Source organism: Ciconia boyciana, chromosome 1 (assembly GCF_034638445.1).
Source record: "Ciconia boyciana chromosome 1, ASM3463844v1, whole genome shotgun sequence".
NCBI classification, from domain to species: domain Eukaryota; kingdom Metazoa; phylum Chordata; class Aves; order Ciconiiformes; family Ciconiidae; genus Ciconia; species Ciconia boyciana.
The window spans coordinates 73,721,534-73,738,466 of NC_132934.1; the positions used below are offsets into that span (position 1 = coordinate 73,721,534).

The 16,933-nt window shown below is 39.3% G+C and overlaps 1 protein-coding gene across 6 annotated transcripts in view; it reads left to right on the plus strand.

Annotated features, from left to right (window-relative positions):
- PDE3A (phosphodiesterase 3A) overlaps nucleotides 1-16,042 on the plus strand; it is a 267,927-nt gene extending 251,885 nt beyond the window's left edge. For all 6 annotated transcript variants that reach the window (XM_072874501.1, XM_072874537.1, XM_072874529.1 and 3 more), the window contains exons 15-16: nucleotides 2,690-2,930; nucleotides 6,462-16,042. In XM_072874501.1, coding sequence (XP_072730602.1) covers nucleotides 2,690-2,930; nucleotides 6,462-6,709 — 489 coding nt within the window. In that variant the 3' untranslated portion in view covers nucleotides 6,710-16,042. The remainder of the gene's footprint in view (nucleotides 1-2,689; nucleotides 2,931-6,461) is intronic.
- The last annotated feature ends 891 nt before the right edge of the window (nucleotides 16,043-16,933 follow it).

The window sequence follows — 16,933 nt, forward strand, 5'->3', positions numbered from 1 at the left end:
TGTTTCAGATCTCCTGAGAAAAAGAAAGAACCATGACCCTTACATATGTTACATATATAGTTGGTTCCATTTTTCTTTTCATTTTTTCTTAAAGAAAGAGAGTGAGTCCCATAACAACAGTGGTCAACCTTCATCTCCCAAATTTTCTTTCAGGAAATGGTTTTCTTCATATTAGTCTGTTTTCATTACAACTCTCCCAACAAATTGTGCTTCACTTAATTCTGGTGATGATCATAGCTTATAGGGGTGACTACTGCATGCAGACAAAACCTGTTAATCAGATATATGATATGACTCTCTTTTGATCCAACATAACTAATGTCAGAGGGCAGTAAGTGCTCCAATACATTAATATTGTCAAAGTGTTGGATAGTGAGCTCTGAATCAAACTTCGGAGGAACACATGTGGGAGGATACTGTTATGTGTTCCACAGTAGGAATCTGGGTTATTTTCCATTGGTCAGAAAGGTGTGCTACTAATGTTTTCATGCTCTTGGAAGCTGCTCCAAAGCACTGTTGGAGATTGTCTTTCTTATAATCCTGTAATTAAAAAAAAAATACATTGAGATTTATCCTCTCTGCAAAATTTGATTCAGAATAACACATATGTTATCTTTGTTAACGCCATTCCTTTTGGCATGGGCAAATGTATTTGAACTGGTGACTTGCAAATTCCAAGAGATCAGGTAGTCAGTAAGATATTAGGGGGTTTTGGTTTTGTTTTAATAGAAGGTGTGTATTCAGTGTATTGAGAAATCAATACGTCCCAATGGGTTTCCTGGTTTGTTTTTTTTGCATGGCATGAGTTGCCATGCTGACAGGATACTGATGGGATTGAAAACAGAGAACGTTTTCTTCCTAAGACCTACTTTTGGCATTAAGGAGGATAAGCTAGATTCTCAATTTATTTAACCTAGGTTAAAATCTGATTTTCTTTAATGTAGCATGCTATGAGAGGTGTATCAAACCATCTGCACCATGCTTTTGATCATCAGATTTTTTCTGAGAAGGGAAAAGTCTTCATTTTCTCATTTCTAAAAAGGAGAATTTTATGGGAAGTTTGAATTTCCCTAGAACGGTTATCAAAAAGCATACATATGTACATTCAACCTATGCTGTGAAAATAATGAAATATCTTTCTTGAATTTCATTTAATAAACACCAATTCCTTTGAAGAATTTAACTCCTGTATAAATAAAAACTCCTTATTAAAAACTTGTTGCATAGAAACATTCAAAATCCTGTGTCATATTGTTACAGTATGTTTCCTTTTCTTCCCTCCACATGCTCAGCATACTTATTTGAAGACAGGTTAGTCATATTAAAAAGAATCAAAAAACGCACTGCAAGATGTTTCACATAATAAATCATGTTTTAACGGAACATGAAAAAGGAACTTGTAAACATTTCAATAGTCAGCTTTCTTCCCACTACTGACAGCTCACAACCAGGAAATCTCAGATGTGTTACTGTAAAGAAGAGCAAGCTGACACCTCTTAATTTGCTTGCCATTTCAAGAATGGATGGCATGTTTCAGTGTTTTGTTAACACTAATATTTTGCGTTTAATGATTTAACATAACATTTTGGGGTAGGTTATTATAAAAGTAACAAAACAAAACACAAGGAAATGAGACATTTGTAATACATGCTTCAAAATTTAACTCTCATTCTTTGGCCTTCCCAGATATCAACAGGGTGTTGACCAGACACATTGTCCATGACTTTTGGAAAATTTAGGTTACAAGGAGATAAATTTGGGCAATCTGTAACGTAATGGAAACTGAAAATGTCTCTCCAAATTCTAATCTATATTCTCAAATACAGATCTCTCTATTGTATTAAAATATTAATTTGCATATCAGGCTTGATTAGGGGGATTAGATTTTTTGGGGGGGAGGTGGCATCCAGTCTTGACATGTCTACTCGGCTGAAAACTCATTGATATCACCAGAAGCTTTGCTGTGATAGGGATGAATGAGTATATCAGACTTGGTTACGCACAAAAGTTTTACCTTCTTTTACATCACGAGAGGAGGGAGAAAAAAGTCTCCCTATACATCCCTTCTACCCTCTCTCCCCAAGAAAAGCTAGCAAAAAGCTTTATGGGAAAGATTTACTGCTTCTGAGTAACCCCTGCTTTCATAGGGATCATTCTAATAGTCTCAGGAAACAAATACTTATGACCCAAAGCCAAGAGGACCTCTCCATGTTATGTATAGTAAGGACAAAATTAATAAGAAAACTGGTTCAATGAGATAGCCCTTGCTTGTAGTTCAGTCTTGTTCCCTGCAAACAGGTGGCTAACTGCAAGCTAACAATCACAAAATCAGAAGGGATTTTTTGAAAATAATGTGGAAAAAGAAAGAAAAGAATAATTTGCACACTCACAATGTAAAGTACAGGACAAGGGTGGTGGGCATCATTCTGCAGAGTCATTAACTGACATCCTTGTTAAAATTCACACTATCAGTGGTGGGTCCTCTTACAAGAAAAGAGCTGTAACTTCGATTAACCACTTGACGTGATGGCACTGTTGTAATGTTATGCTGGCGTGCTATGGAAGTGGCATTAGAGTTGAATTATTTTTCTTTCATCATTTTTAATTGGTTTGATGTGCATTACTCCTTTTTGTTACACCGTTTTGTTTCATTTACTTCAGAGAAATTACTGCTATTTTTCATCTCCAGGGTGATGAAGAGGCTAGTCTGGGCTTGCCAATCAGTCCTTTCATGGATCGCTCTGCTCCTCAGCTGGCACACCTCCAAGAATCTTTCATCACTCACATTGTGGGACCACTATGTAACTCCTATGACTCAGCGGGGCTGATGCCAGGAAAATGGATAGAAGATAGTGATGAATCAGGAGATACTGATGAGCACGAAGAGGAAGAAACAGCAGAAATGGAAACTTGTGAAAATGCTGAATCCAGTAAGTTGTTCACACTTACATTTTTCAACAGAGCAAGTTGCATATTGTGACCAAAAACTAAACAGCCATATTGTAAAAGCATAGAGACCGTGAGCTGCTCAGGTTCAACATGGGCCTCTCCAGAGTTACAGTGATTTAGTGCTGTCCTTGCTGAAGCTGGCATGTAGCCAGTTATGTTGGTAATGGAGATGCTCCATGGTTTCAGGACTGATACGCGTTGCTGTTCACATCTACTACTCATTTCTACCTTCAGTTGAGATTTCTGGTGCTGGATCACCCGTCTGTGCATGAGGGCTTTTTAGACTATTTCAGCACTGATGTTAGTAGACTGCAACAATTTCAGTTGAAGAAAGGGTAGTTGGGAGAAGATTTTTCGAGGAAAGCACTCATCATTTCCATCAGTTAGCATGATGTACAGGAATAATAGAATAAGGTTCTGAGATGCTGATGAGTAAAAGAGTTTTTAGCAATGGAAGTATTTTAATGCAAATCTCTTCAAGGTAATGTGTAGAGAAGAGTGGGGAGAGAATCAACACTGAGCATTGCTGTGTTGTGTGCTGGGAGCTGCATCACTTGGCCCTTCTGGCTAATCAGTAACTAAAGCTGATAGTCTCCTGTGTCTCCTCCAGAAGGGCAACAGTTCTGACATTTGTCATACTGAGAAGAAAATTTGTACCTTGAAAGGAGATCTCAGGAACTCGTTGGAAGTGATTTTTAAGAGAAAAGGCTGCAACTGTAGACCTGTTTCTTTTACCAGTTTAATCCTGCATGCGTTACCTTTTCCTCTCTTTTGTGTTTCTCCTCCCTGTGAATTTCCTACTAGTGTTCTTTTATTTCCTTCCTCCAGGTCATCTTTCTCTCCCTCCCCTATATCTAATCCTTCTAGAAAGCACCAACCTTAAGTGTGCTAGTGAAATACTGTTACATAGCTTCTTCTCTTAACAGCCTCACTTTTTCTGTTCTTTCCCACACACTTTCATGCCCTACTGAGTATCATCCCTATTTTCTATTGGGGAAGCTGAGAAGTGGAAAGATTTGATGATTGCAATAAGTCACATAAGGATGTGGAACTAAAATCTATGTTTCCTGATGTGCAGAATTGATCTTTTATGTCTAGTAAGATCCAGGGGTATACGGTTTGTATTTAAGAAACCATTGCTGTTGTTCATACACACACACACACACGCGCACATATTTTAAGTTTAGCAGGTTTACATGCACAAAAAATGTTGTTGAGAACAGCAAGCATTGAGTAATATAGCACACACAGATTTATTTTAGCACCTTATTATCTATCAACTCTGTAATAGCAGGCAGAGCCACATGTTTCTGTGGCAGATTGGCATTTATGGAATTGCCTACTGGGAGAAAGCATATGCGATTGGTAACCAACATAGACCCCAAAGCCTGAAACTGATATTGCTGTATTAAAAAGAAAGATGAAGCATGTTCTTGTTTATCCATTGGAGTGTCTAACCTTACTTTGAAATCCTTAGTTTCCTTTTACCTCATTTCTATATTCATTTATCTTCTGTATCACTGCTAGTCAAGTCCAACAATGCTGCTTTCGGGTTAAAAGCACAGACCATTATTAACCCTTGTCACATTGAAAACAGATCATTTTTTAGTTGTCTTCTGTTTTCTTTTTAACATTCTACTCCATGACAGTACTTTACTATCCAACCTGGTGCTTTTAGGCTCTTTATCTTTTTCAAAACCTTAAAAATGAATGTATCAGAAGTTTTGAAATATCCGAACAAATTCTTCCTACTTCCTTCTTACCAAATGTGGGGTGCTCATCTTCTCGATCATGCCAACATGTTACAAACTGTTTTCTTCTGGTTCCCTAAATTATCTGTGACTGTGTGGATCTGAATCAGGAATTTACAGCATCTTTTGTGTCAATATAGGGGTCTTACAGGTCATTAGAAATTTATACCTATGAGCAACACAATTTTGGATGTTCTTAACTTTCTCAATGAAACAAAATAAAAGGTTGAGATGTCAGATGCATAGATACTAAGAGTTAAGTAGATGTTGGTGGAGATCTTTTTCTTGATGGAAATGCCTTTTGGGCAGGTGGAAATATAATCGTGGGAGAAAACACTTCACTTAGTTCCTGATAATTCACTAAAGCAGTTGAGATAAATTTAAGAGTTATAAAACCTTAAGGTAGCTTAAAATAGTCTTTGTTATTATGCAGCAGCATGTAATTCCCCAAAGTTCTGATGCAAGTGTAAGTCTTTAGTGATTCAGACAAATTTTAACACCACAGCAAGTGCTCACTGGTGTCTGCAGAGAGCAGCAAGATGCGGGGTCACCCAGAAAACCCAGGAGAGAATGTCCTGCTGTGGCATTGGCAGGGTAGGGACTTCTTATTAGTGCTAAACCTGAAGGTTTCCTACAGGGAACCAAAGGCTTTCTAATGAAGAATTGAGTTGGATTTGGTCTGTGCTCAGTGAAAAGCTCTTTGTTTCCAGTTCAAAAGCTTCAAGGGCTAAACGTTTTGGATCCTGACACAGGCATACTTTAGGCAACCTGCAAATACTAATCCACGCAAATTTATTTGGTACAAAACATTCCCTACGTCACCTGCTTTAAAAAAGAAATCAGCAGTTGTCTTTGGAGGGGTTATTATTTCAGTTCTGTGACTGCCATTGCCACTGTTAATGACCAGGGAAAATTTTCAAGCTTTGTACTGTTAAGGAGTTAACAATATGTGTTGGACAGACTATATTGACACACTCCAGACAGCAAAACACTTGTAGTGCAGCTGTGTCAGGAGCCATGAGAACTACCAGCGCCAAAAACATTTTATAGGTTAACAGCAGGGAACTGATGCTTCAAAACCAAAGACAAGCAAGCTCCCTGATAGTGTATGACTACTTCTTCAGTGGTCAGACTCCGTTGCCAAAGCAATGTTGTGCAAAGGCTTTAAGGTCATCTCCCCTGCGATGGTGGAGTGGCAAATCTCTGACTTTGAAAAGGGAACATAGGAATGGGTTCCCTCCTTTGATTACTAATGCTTGCTCATTCACTATCCTTCTACAGCTCAGATCAGAGGTAAAATGTGGAGAAAACAAAATCAGGATCTTTTTTTCTAGAGCAATCAGCAGGGATCCATTGGGGGCATGGGGGGGCACAGAATTTAATGTGTGTGTTATGGAGTAGGTTGATCAGAGTCTTTAAGTACATGATATTAAAAAATGAGCAGAAACGGCTCAGCAACATGTTTTATGCATAATCATTCAAGCACTAGATGTGTCTGTGAGCTGCATAGTCAGGGACAGCATGCAGCCTGTGATAGGATGAAGCTGGGGCTCAAACTGTGCAGGAAATCAGTTTGCTTTCCCAGAGGTCTATGAAGGGCATAGCCTTCTGAATTTTAAGGCTGTTTAAGTTTGTGGTTTTAAAAATCTGTTGGTGTAGTTCCTATATGTCATAGTACACCCTGTCTGCTTCCTACACCTTCAGTCCCTTTTCCTTGTTCTCTCACAGAAAACAGAACATTAATGTCACGGTATTTTACAGGAAAGAAGAAGTTCAAGAGGAGAAAAATCTACTGTCAGATCACTCAGCACCTGCTTCAGAACCATAAAATGTGGAAGAAGGTAATTGAGGACGAGGAGAGGATAGCCGGGACAGAGAAGCAAGGCACGGAGCAATCCACGCTGCACCAATCTTCAGAACAAATCCAGGCCATCAGGGAAGAGGAGGAGGAGAAAGGGAAGCCCAAGAGGGATGAAGAGGAGAACACAACTGTAGAACCGAACCAATGACAATATTTACAGCAGTATTTTAAGACAGATTGACTCGTGCACAGACTCTTTCTCAAGCCAGCACAGCATTTAGACACAACACTGTAGAAGTATGGGATAATGCGCCTACAGCTGTTTAATTTGTTTCTCTTTCCTTTTTATGGTGAGGTACATTGTTTAAACTCCTATGCTCAAGGAAGCTTTCACACTGCGACACCGGCTTTTACAGACTTTCTTTAAAGAGATTTGGGGGTGGGTGGAATTATATATAAATATATATATATATAGCCAGGATTATTGGCTGCGCACTTCAGCAAAATACATTTAATGATATATATTATGGTCACTGTGATATTTACAGAAGAAAGTTATCTAAGGAAATGCTGCTTCTAAAGCACATTTGCAGTTTTCAGTAAGGTACCAGCTAAGTAGGTTTTGCTCTTAATGCTGAGGGATAAAAGTTCCAAAGCTTTATATGAATGCTGATATATCCTGCCAACATATACGTGTGCCTGAGGGGGTGTTTGCGAGTGTGAGTGGATGTAATGCAATATAGCATAGTTTGAGTTCTTATTACACTAGCTGTAGCACATGTCCCAGTACATGACAACAAACAGAGGCCTGAATTTTTTTCCCACAAGGGAACCAGAGACCATTTTGAGGAGCTTTGCATTCCCCGTAGCCCTCCAAGTCGCAGTTTGCGCTCCGGCTGCAGGCAGCAGCCTTTCAGCAGGGGCCGCAGTGGCCCGAGCTGCTGGCCTGGCCCCATCCGGCTGCGTGGGCTCCTCCACCTCCTCCTCTCCCTCCTCCTCTCCCTTGGCACTTCCCAGACTGCTGACGAAAGGGGTGTGCCAGGAAATTTATTTTCCAAAGGGGGTTACGAGGGACCGTGTCGCACGCTGGTCTGTTCCCCTTGAGAGGACCTGGCCCTCTGTATGCTTCTGAGTGCGTGAATGGCTGCGTGGGGCAGTGTGTGTGTTTAGGCAGGAGAGAACAGAGAGCAAACGCGTGTACATACTCGGAAATTAGAGGCACGCTGTCATCTTCCTACCCTAACCTTATGCCTCCGTGCATCAGTGGCCAAATATATCATTTAAGAACGAAGCTAAACTACGTCTCTTGAGAGCAAAAGAAGGGGAGCATGGGGGCCATGCCATTCCTCAGAAGAAAAGGCAAACGATGCATTAGGAGCAGCGTGGGAGACAGGTGCCAGTCCTGCGTCGGCCGGACACTTGTATGTCTCAGCAACCACTCACATGAGCTTCAGAGAACTTGGTTTTTCAGTGTGAGGTGCTGGATGGGAGCAGTTTGTTGCTGGCATTCTGCTTAGAAGCAGCGTGTTTGATCCCACCAATATACTTTTTTTCTTTTTTCTTTTTTTTTTTTAAGAGAAAGGAAAAGATCAGGCCTGTGAGAAGAGCAGATCTTTTTTTTTGTTCTGTTTATTTGTTTTCTCTGTTGTTTATGCTGTGAGCCAAATGTCTATTTAAAAGGTTGGATATTCACTTTCAATATTTTATTTCACGATATTATATTTGTCAATGATTAGCTATCTAGATGTAAATATGGAAAAATTTTTATGGGTTCCTGTAGATAATGATATCTTTAAGAAAAAAAAAAAAAGAAAAAGAAAAAAAGGGAAAAGTTTTTTTGTAAAGCTAATTTTTTAAAAAATAAATACAAAAACATTTTTATACAGTGTAGCCATTTCCAAACCCAACAAATAAAGTCTTGAGTAATTTGCATAGACCCTTCTGGGAAGCCAGTGGTCTACAGGATCAAGGCTTTAAAATATTAATGCTCTTTGGGACTGGCAGCACCAACCAGTACCACACAATTTAGAGTTTTGTTCCCACAAAAAGAATTATATATATAAAGTTCAGTATCTCTCAAAAATCATTTGACTACGTATGCTTTTTATATTTTGATCCTGCAGCCCCTTGCCAAGAAGAGGATTGCTGTGTGAGCAAGAATGCTTGTGAAAGGAAGAGTTTGTAGAAGTCCTTTGTCCTTTCTGTATTAAATTTCTGACACTGCATCCATCACTTTTTGCTATTGTTACGCATTCACCATATTTCATGATCCTATTGATACCTCCCCAAAAATGTTGGAAAACATTCTCTATCAAAGCCAATCAGCATGTGTGTTATCACTTCAGAGTTTCTTTTTGCTTTGCATTTCCGTTAAGAGTGAGCTTTTGCTGGAAAACAGGATTTGGGTTTCTTACAGGTTGCATTTGCCTGATATCGTCCCATCCTACTCTTATGAGTAGAGAAGGCATTTGCCTTTCAACAGAGTGTCTCTGGAGCATGGCTCTGAATGCTCTTATCAGCAGAAATATTTAGTAGGTGTTTTTCAATTAAATCAGAAAAGCAAAGATCCAAATTGCACTATTATTTTAAAGGGAAAGGATATAGCAGAATTCATTCAAAAGAAAAAAAGATGTTGCCCAAGATCTCAGCAAGTCTCCACCAATTCCAGCTTGCACTGTTTTCACACCTCTTCAGTCACTTTGATCATTTTATTTGGGGTTTTCTTGTACACATGATATGCATACCTTATAGTATGAGAAGAATTTAATATGCCTCATTCTGTCCTTTAAAAATTAAACTTAGAGATGCTTTAAATTGTCACATCTCCAAGCACTTTTTTCTCCCAGTGCATGATCTCTCCCAGTGCATGATCTCCCAGTGCATGATCCCTGGGACTGGATTTTTTATTTTGATTTTTATATTGCCTTTGCTAGAAGAAGAAAAAAATAAGTTATTGCAGAAAGTGTTAGTGGGTGCCCAGTTGGTAAAATTACAAAGAGGCATTCAAGAATGAGGCGAAATCCTGCAAGTGGAGTTCCACATACTCCTCTAAGCAGGCATACACAGGGTTGAACTTAGAAAAATTATCCTGAAAATGTGCTGAAATGGAATTATTATATTTTTCCTAGTCATCATTTTTGGTTGCCATTAGGTAAAATCAGTGTCAGCTTCTAATTTGTTAAGATTTCTTTCTATATTGCCAATGCAGCTGTCACAAATTGTTACGGCATTGCTACACAAGCCTGTTTGTGGGCACAGTTTGATTAACTCAGGTCTTTTACAGTGAAGGAATTGCTGACAGGCTTAAAATCAGAATGATCATTGATTTTATCCAAACTGGAAGGAATACCAGTGAAGAAGCTAAAGTAGCTGGGAGTGGTTAACTTGGTAAGAGGTGACATTTTTTTGCACTCCAAATAGTTACTTAACAGAATCCAATTTCTGCAGGTGTCCACTCCTTATGAACCTGATTTTCAGTCTTTGCAGTGCATTTCTGGCAGGCAATGATCAGGAAATTTCCCATGTTGGCTTAAATATAACACAAAGAAAATACAAGAGAGATTTTATATCAAACATGTGAATACCATTTTTTTACTTTGGGTTTTTTTAGTAGATAATAAAGCAGGTAATTTTTTAGGGGGTTTTATAATAGTGTCTAGTCCAAAGGAGGCAAAACTTTTGACCTGCAGTTGCAGCAACCTTTTGGAGCCTAGACCTTGATGGTTTCCCACTTCGTGCAGTCCTTTGGTGTTGCAAACCCCAAATAAATGACAGCCTGTGCAATATTTTGGGTGAAAAAAATAAAAAAAGAAAAATAATTGTATTCTATCAGCAAAGTGCTCAGATTTCAAATGGGATGTTTACAACGTTGATGTGGGTTTCTGGTTTATACAGTATGCAAAGAGGTTTGTTAGATACTAGAGAAAGCAAGCCCCATTTAAACAGTGTTTTGCAGTAACAAAAAATTTACATAGTTTTCAGTTCTTTAAAAACAGGAAGAGAAAAGATTGGACTATTTTTTCTGACTGGATATTTTGTTTTCTCCACTGTAATGTCACTTGGTGACTGATCCTGTTCCCTCCTAGTCTAGGAGAAGTTTGCTGTTGCCATAAATAGAGGGCTTTTTGCAGTGCTTGCAGCTCCCAGTGCAGTGAGAAAAGCACTCTGCCAGTCATGTAGCAATCACATATAAACCCTTTTGTCCCCATATTCCCAGTTTGCTTGATAGTCACATGCTGTTTACCGTGGAATATAACTTCTCTCATTATGCTTGTGTTGCAGAAGGAACACGTGGAAGTAGAGAGTGTGAAAGCCCCAGACTGTTTTATTACCTTTTCTTTTAGGAGGAGTCTGAGACTTTAGTTTCCAAGAACCCGAAAATGCCTGTGTCCAGAAGTAATAATTTCCACCATGTTCAATCGGCCATAGTTTACTATTTATGCTCTAATTCTTGAGGGTACCTGGCATTTCTTGATTTATTTTGAGCTAATGTACAGAGCATGTTGACACTCATCTCTGAAAATCATCTGCCTCCTCCAGTAGAAAGATGGTGTTTGATGCGATGTTGCAAGCCATGCATCAGAAGTGAGTTGCAAGAATCTACTAGGAGAAAGGGATTTTACTGTGCTCTTGGCACCATCTTGAACTCCCTTCCTCTGTGAGTGAAATCCTTTACAGAAAGCTGGGGAAATGGCTGTATGTCACCAATGGCCTCCCCTGTGACCTTGTGCAGGGTGCTGGCTCTCATAGCAAATGATGGTCACATTCTGGCAGTAAATGGTTCCCAGGGCAGATGTAATTTGAGAATGCAATTGTTAACAATGCAAGGATAGTTGTTCATCGGTTTTTACCCTGACATCATGTGTGAACGTCTCTCTGCATCATCATCAAGTTAAAATCCAAGACTGCGATTACTCAGGACCTTTTGAGTGGATGCATTTGGGACTTTTACCCTTAGGGTACTACTGTTAGAAGTTCTTAAGATCATGATGGTCTGAATTTGGAAGGAAGTTAAGTCTGTAAAGGTTCAGATAGATGCTTCTAAAAGTACCGTTTGACATCTAAGCAAATTCTGTACCCAACTCTTTTTTTATGCTTTCTATGCTGGACATTAAGTTCATTTGTATTCTTCAGAAAGTTCTCCTAAATTTCTGTCTGCTTTTTAGATACAAAAAGTCTTCTGAAATTCTGGCCCCATCTTTCTTTCTTCCTTCCTTCAGAAATGCCCTAGAAAGTAGAATGCAGATGTGCCGGTCAGTGTGAGTCTGGGCAGCCCAGCAAACCCAGCTGTGCCCAGGGCTGTGATCCAGAGAAGGCACAAGGCACTTGACCAGCAAATACCCCAGGGAGATGCACCAGCTGGTTCAAGTGTGGGAGAGGCAACACAGCTGTGCTGTGGTTCATTCTAGAGCTGAGCCATCTGGTAGACATAGTGTTCAACAGGTTGGGAGGGTAGCAATGAGTCTGTGGCTTTTCTTTCTCTGAAAGAAGAGGCTTTTGGCTGTTGGAAAACCTATAATTCATAAAAACATATAGTATTTGCTCTTACTTTCGCAAGTACTGTTACGGTTGAGATGTTCCAGCATTATGTGTTTAAGGAAGAAAGGTTGCAATTTAAGAATGAGTATGAGAATTTCTTGAGCCTCCCACAGCCTCATGGGCGGAAGACTAGATCGAGGCACGTGCCCAGAGCGGAGAACGTGCCTCTCCCAGGTCTGCTGCAGGCACCGCAGCTGGGAGACAGGCACGGAGGGTTACTTGCTCTTTCCAGTCTCGGGCCTGGACGTTGGCCTGAGAACTTGGGTATTCCTCAGCTGGCAGCAAAGCACTGGTGTAATTAGTCCTTGAGTTGACGGGGTTGTAGACATAGAGGGAGAAAGTCAAACTGGCAGTTCATAGGAAAGAGAAAAGGAAGTTGCAGTCCAGTATGAAACAGACTTTATGCAACACACTTAATTTTCCTTTTCTTTCAAAATCAAATGTAATCCCACTGGAATGAAGTAACCATGGACTTTCTGGGGGTTTAATTACTGTTCGATGTTGCAGCATTAGTCAAAATAGTGGCCGCATTAAAGAGAAGATAATTGTCCCCATTAACTAGGGTGGGGGAATCTTTTCCTTTTTTTTTTTTTTTTTCTGCCATATTTTTAGATGAATCAACAAATAAGAGTGTCCAGGCCTCCTGAAAAAAATGCATGTTAAGTGGTTTTGAACAGATGGGGGAATAATGGAAATTAGGTGACAGCTGTCTTAAGCACTCATTGGAAGAGCTAGCAAAAAATGTTGATTATTGGAGGCAAATTCTGAATTAGAGCAAAATAGCACCAGTACTTTTGAGAGCAACTTAGTATGATAAATCTTTCTTTGAATTTCATCACTTGCATTTAGCAAAACAACATTTGTCTGGAGGTAAATCAAAGCAGGGTTTTAGTCCCTGCTGTGGTAGTTATTGAATCCCAGTGTTGGAGGGAGCAGTGCGAGAGTTATCCTCCGTTTACATCCTAATTATGACTTATTCAGAGGCCATTAGTGGGATTTTCCTGGCAGGCAGGTGTTCTCTTGATGAAAAATGTATCACGCCTCCTCAGTAGGATGCAGACGTCGCCCGTGTGAGCACCCGCCTGAATTCTTAGGACAATACAAGCTCCTCAGGAGCCTGCAGGCAGAAGAGTGCGGGTGCATTTCTAGAGAGTCCATTTTCACAATGACAAAAGGGGGCAAAAGCTCAAGCTAGTTGACAATACTGCTTTGATAGAACTGAAACAACAACAACCACTGTACAGTTTGAAAGCTTGCCAGCGTCACTTGAGGTGTATGCAAAAATTTCCCCGAGTGCTTGCTCCTGTAAAACTATTCCTTCTGAAAGGTGATGAGTTCAGGTATAACCAACTGGCCATGGCCGTGGTCTGCCAAGCTGAAGGTTAGAGTAAACCAAGAAGGATTTTTGACTGAAGTAGTTTAATTCTCCCTCATTAAAGAAAACTTTACTTGGTGCTAGAGGAGGAAAAAAAATGATAGTATTTATTATTTCAGTTGCGCTTTTCAGGTGGCTAGTCCGTTCCAGTTGTTTCTTACTTCCAAAGCCGTGCTTGTGGTACGTCCGAGGTGTGGAAGTGAGACAACAGATGACACTTGTTGTGCTGTTGATGGCAGATGGGATCTGTGTGCACCAAGGAGCACCACTGAAGTCTGCAGGTGTGGAAAGGGGTGTATCCCAGCAGTGAATTAGATGAGGAAACGCAAATATTTCTGGTTTTTGTCTGTGTGGAAGCAAGCATAAGAGACAAAGGACTTTGCCACAGCTGCAGACCATGTATCTTTTTATGATGGAATTCTCTTGTCCTGATTCAAAACACATAGAAATCGGATCAAATAAGCAAAACACAGCCTGCGCTGCGGCCCCAGCGAGGCAGGCGTGTGTTAGTTTGCATTTCCTCGGGCTCACAGAGGGAGCTGCGCTTGCACTGGTGGCCTGCAAAAGGCGTGGGGTCCCAGGCGGCACGGCACGGCATGGCACGGCACGGCTCGGGGGGAGGAACTACTGGGGGGTAAAGAACAAATGTTGTATTTCACAGGGCTGTTAAAGTAGCTGGAGAAATACCTTAGAGTAATGTAATCCAACTCTATACCCACCTTGCCGTGGTTTAGCGATAGCCCCGAGGCAGTGGGCTTAGATGCTCTGATTTTCAACGCCGTCTTCCTGTACCACAGCGAGCATTTACAAACAATTAATGTGAATTAGCAATTGCTCTTTGCTTTTAAATATTTATTTACAGGAGATTGAGTTTTGGGGGGATTGTTGTTGGGGTTTTTTTCTCCCGTGACCCTAGTTGTTTTGCCCCCATGCTTTCATAAAAAGGAAAAAAATAAAGGTCTGTACTCTGATCAGAGAGAAAACAGTTAGGGGTTTCCCATGTGTGTACATACTACTTTAGGTAGAAAGCCCGTTGTCTGTTAGAGCTATCTTTCCTTTTCAGAATTCCTGCCTGATTCTGACACACGACGAAAATTTGTATTTGAATGCAAAATTTTCATTTTTAGGTGTTTGTAAACCTTATTACAGTACTGCAGATAGTATCCTAAAAGATCAAAGACAGCGTTAATAACTGCTATGTGGTGTTGATATTTTTAATATTTCAACCATGTCAGCATACATTTGGTCATTACTTTTCTAAAGTTAAGTCTTCTTTTCTTCAGTAATCGATATAAGATGTTTGCATGATGGAAAGTAATTTAAGTTCACTTTTTAAAAAGACGTGATTCATACTGTAGGTTATGTTTGTTTAACAGATTAACATTTTCACTGACGGGTGGCAGTTTTTTTTCTTTTTAGTGCTTTTGATAGAAGAACATCTAGGACATTTTCCAACAGAAACACATTTTGTAATCTTTGCCTCCAGTTATGGAAGTAGTACCTTTCAAAAATAATTGTTTTCCAATACAGTTTGGCCATCTGGGTAACAATATGCAAGTACGTATATTATGTACAAGATATGATTTAAAAAAAAAAAATCCCATTTTGGTGAAAATAATCAAGACATTAATCCAGCAAGGTCAAAGCCCTTTCTGAGTGAAAATTTTGGGTGTGTCGATATAATTGAAGCACTTGATCCCCCACCAGATTTTGGGGCCAAATCATACAAATTCTGTATTTTCAAATTCACAAAAGGCCAGCCAAAGTTTTTTTACTTCAGAAAACACTGAGGAATTCGGTCACTTTACATCCTATCCTATGAGGTTTGACTCCAAGCCTGCGACCTAGGGGCACTGCGCCTCAGACACAATTATGATGCTCACTCAGACTCAGCTCTAGTAGCAAGTTTCCGCAATTCACCCGTGTACTTCAAAATTAATCCCTCCTTGATTTTTTTCACTTCAAAAGGTGAGAGAAAGGGTGGGAAAAGTAATTTTATACGGCTCTATTTGAAAAGGGGTTTGTGTACCTTTGTAATTCTTTTGAAGCAATATTTTAAAAAATAACTGCCAGCCAAAGTGGCAATGCAGAAAAGTGCCATCTTGTTCAGGATTTGTACACACCAGTTTTTAACACAGTGTTTTCACTAAGTACTACATACGTTAATTTATATTTATATATTGTCAATATTGTTGTAACCAAGCTTCTCCTTTTTAAACACTTCAGGAACAAGGCCTTGTATTTTTAGGTGATTTTCATAAACAGACTAATTCTTTTCCTTTCACTAGTATCTTGCACTCAATACATGTAGCAATACTTAATATATTCTCTTCACAAGTATTTGTTAAGTGATTTAGTTAATGGCTGATAAATGTTTTGTACAAAATAGATTCTGTACAGGAAAAAAAATCTTTTAGATAAACATTATTTATTTTTACTGTTTTGTAAGTTAGACACTATATGAAGCTCCTTTTTGCCAGAATTACTGGAAGTGCCTCTTGGTAAAATGTATTATACAGTAAATATGTATTCAAAATTATTAGAAATACTTGTCACAAAATGAACAATGTGGATGTTGCAATGTGAAGACAAATGTACAACATAAATATAATTCTGTGGTATCCTGTTTGACGTGTTTCTTTTTCCTTTATTGAACAAATTTGCTTTCAGTGCCCAGCTTTCAGTTTAAGCGCCAGACTGCAAATGACCTGTGGCTTCTTCAAACTCTGATTCAAATCCAGTAAAGCTGGTATATATTGAATTGCCATTTTATCTGCCGGCATTGCTTGGTATGTGTTAGTGACCGATGCTCACGTTTATTGGTATCCTATTACCTGCAACTTTTACCAGCAGAATTCTGCACTTTATTTCAGATCACTAATAAATCCCATGTTAAATGCTGTGTGACTCAACCACTCTGTGGAAGGCTTCATTATAAACATCCTTCTTGAATGATGACCAATATTTCAACATCCATCATCTGTGCACTTTTCAGTCCAATTAATATGGACCATACTGATTGAATGTAGTCTATATTACATGGCACTGTTCAGCCCAAGTAATGCAGAGTGACTAATGCTTCCAGAGAAAATGAAATGTGTTACCTTAATAGTGTTTTCCTTATTAATCACAGAAGTAATCTGTTAAAGTGGGACATCAGTAAGTGAAATCAATTTTCTTGCAATTATATTGGTAAGTATACTGTCATTCTTCAGTGAAAGGTTTTGCTAGTCCATTATGTGGGCTAGGATTGACATCTAGCTACTTTCTTTGCTCACCATTTATAATTTTTAAAAAGTACCTTACAGCTGACTAAAATTTTCCCCATTTTTTAAGTTTTATTACCTACTTTCATCAAAGATCTGGAGAGCTCTTCTGCCAACTCATTTGAAATGGCTGCATACAAGTTATCTGGATCAACTGTGTATTCAAAGCCTCTTTTCCTATAGCTTAAAAATTAACAGATTTCAAAATATGGAAAAGCATCAGCCACATATCTAGCTGTCAGTTTTGAAGTCC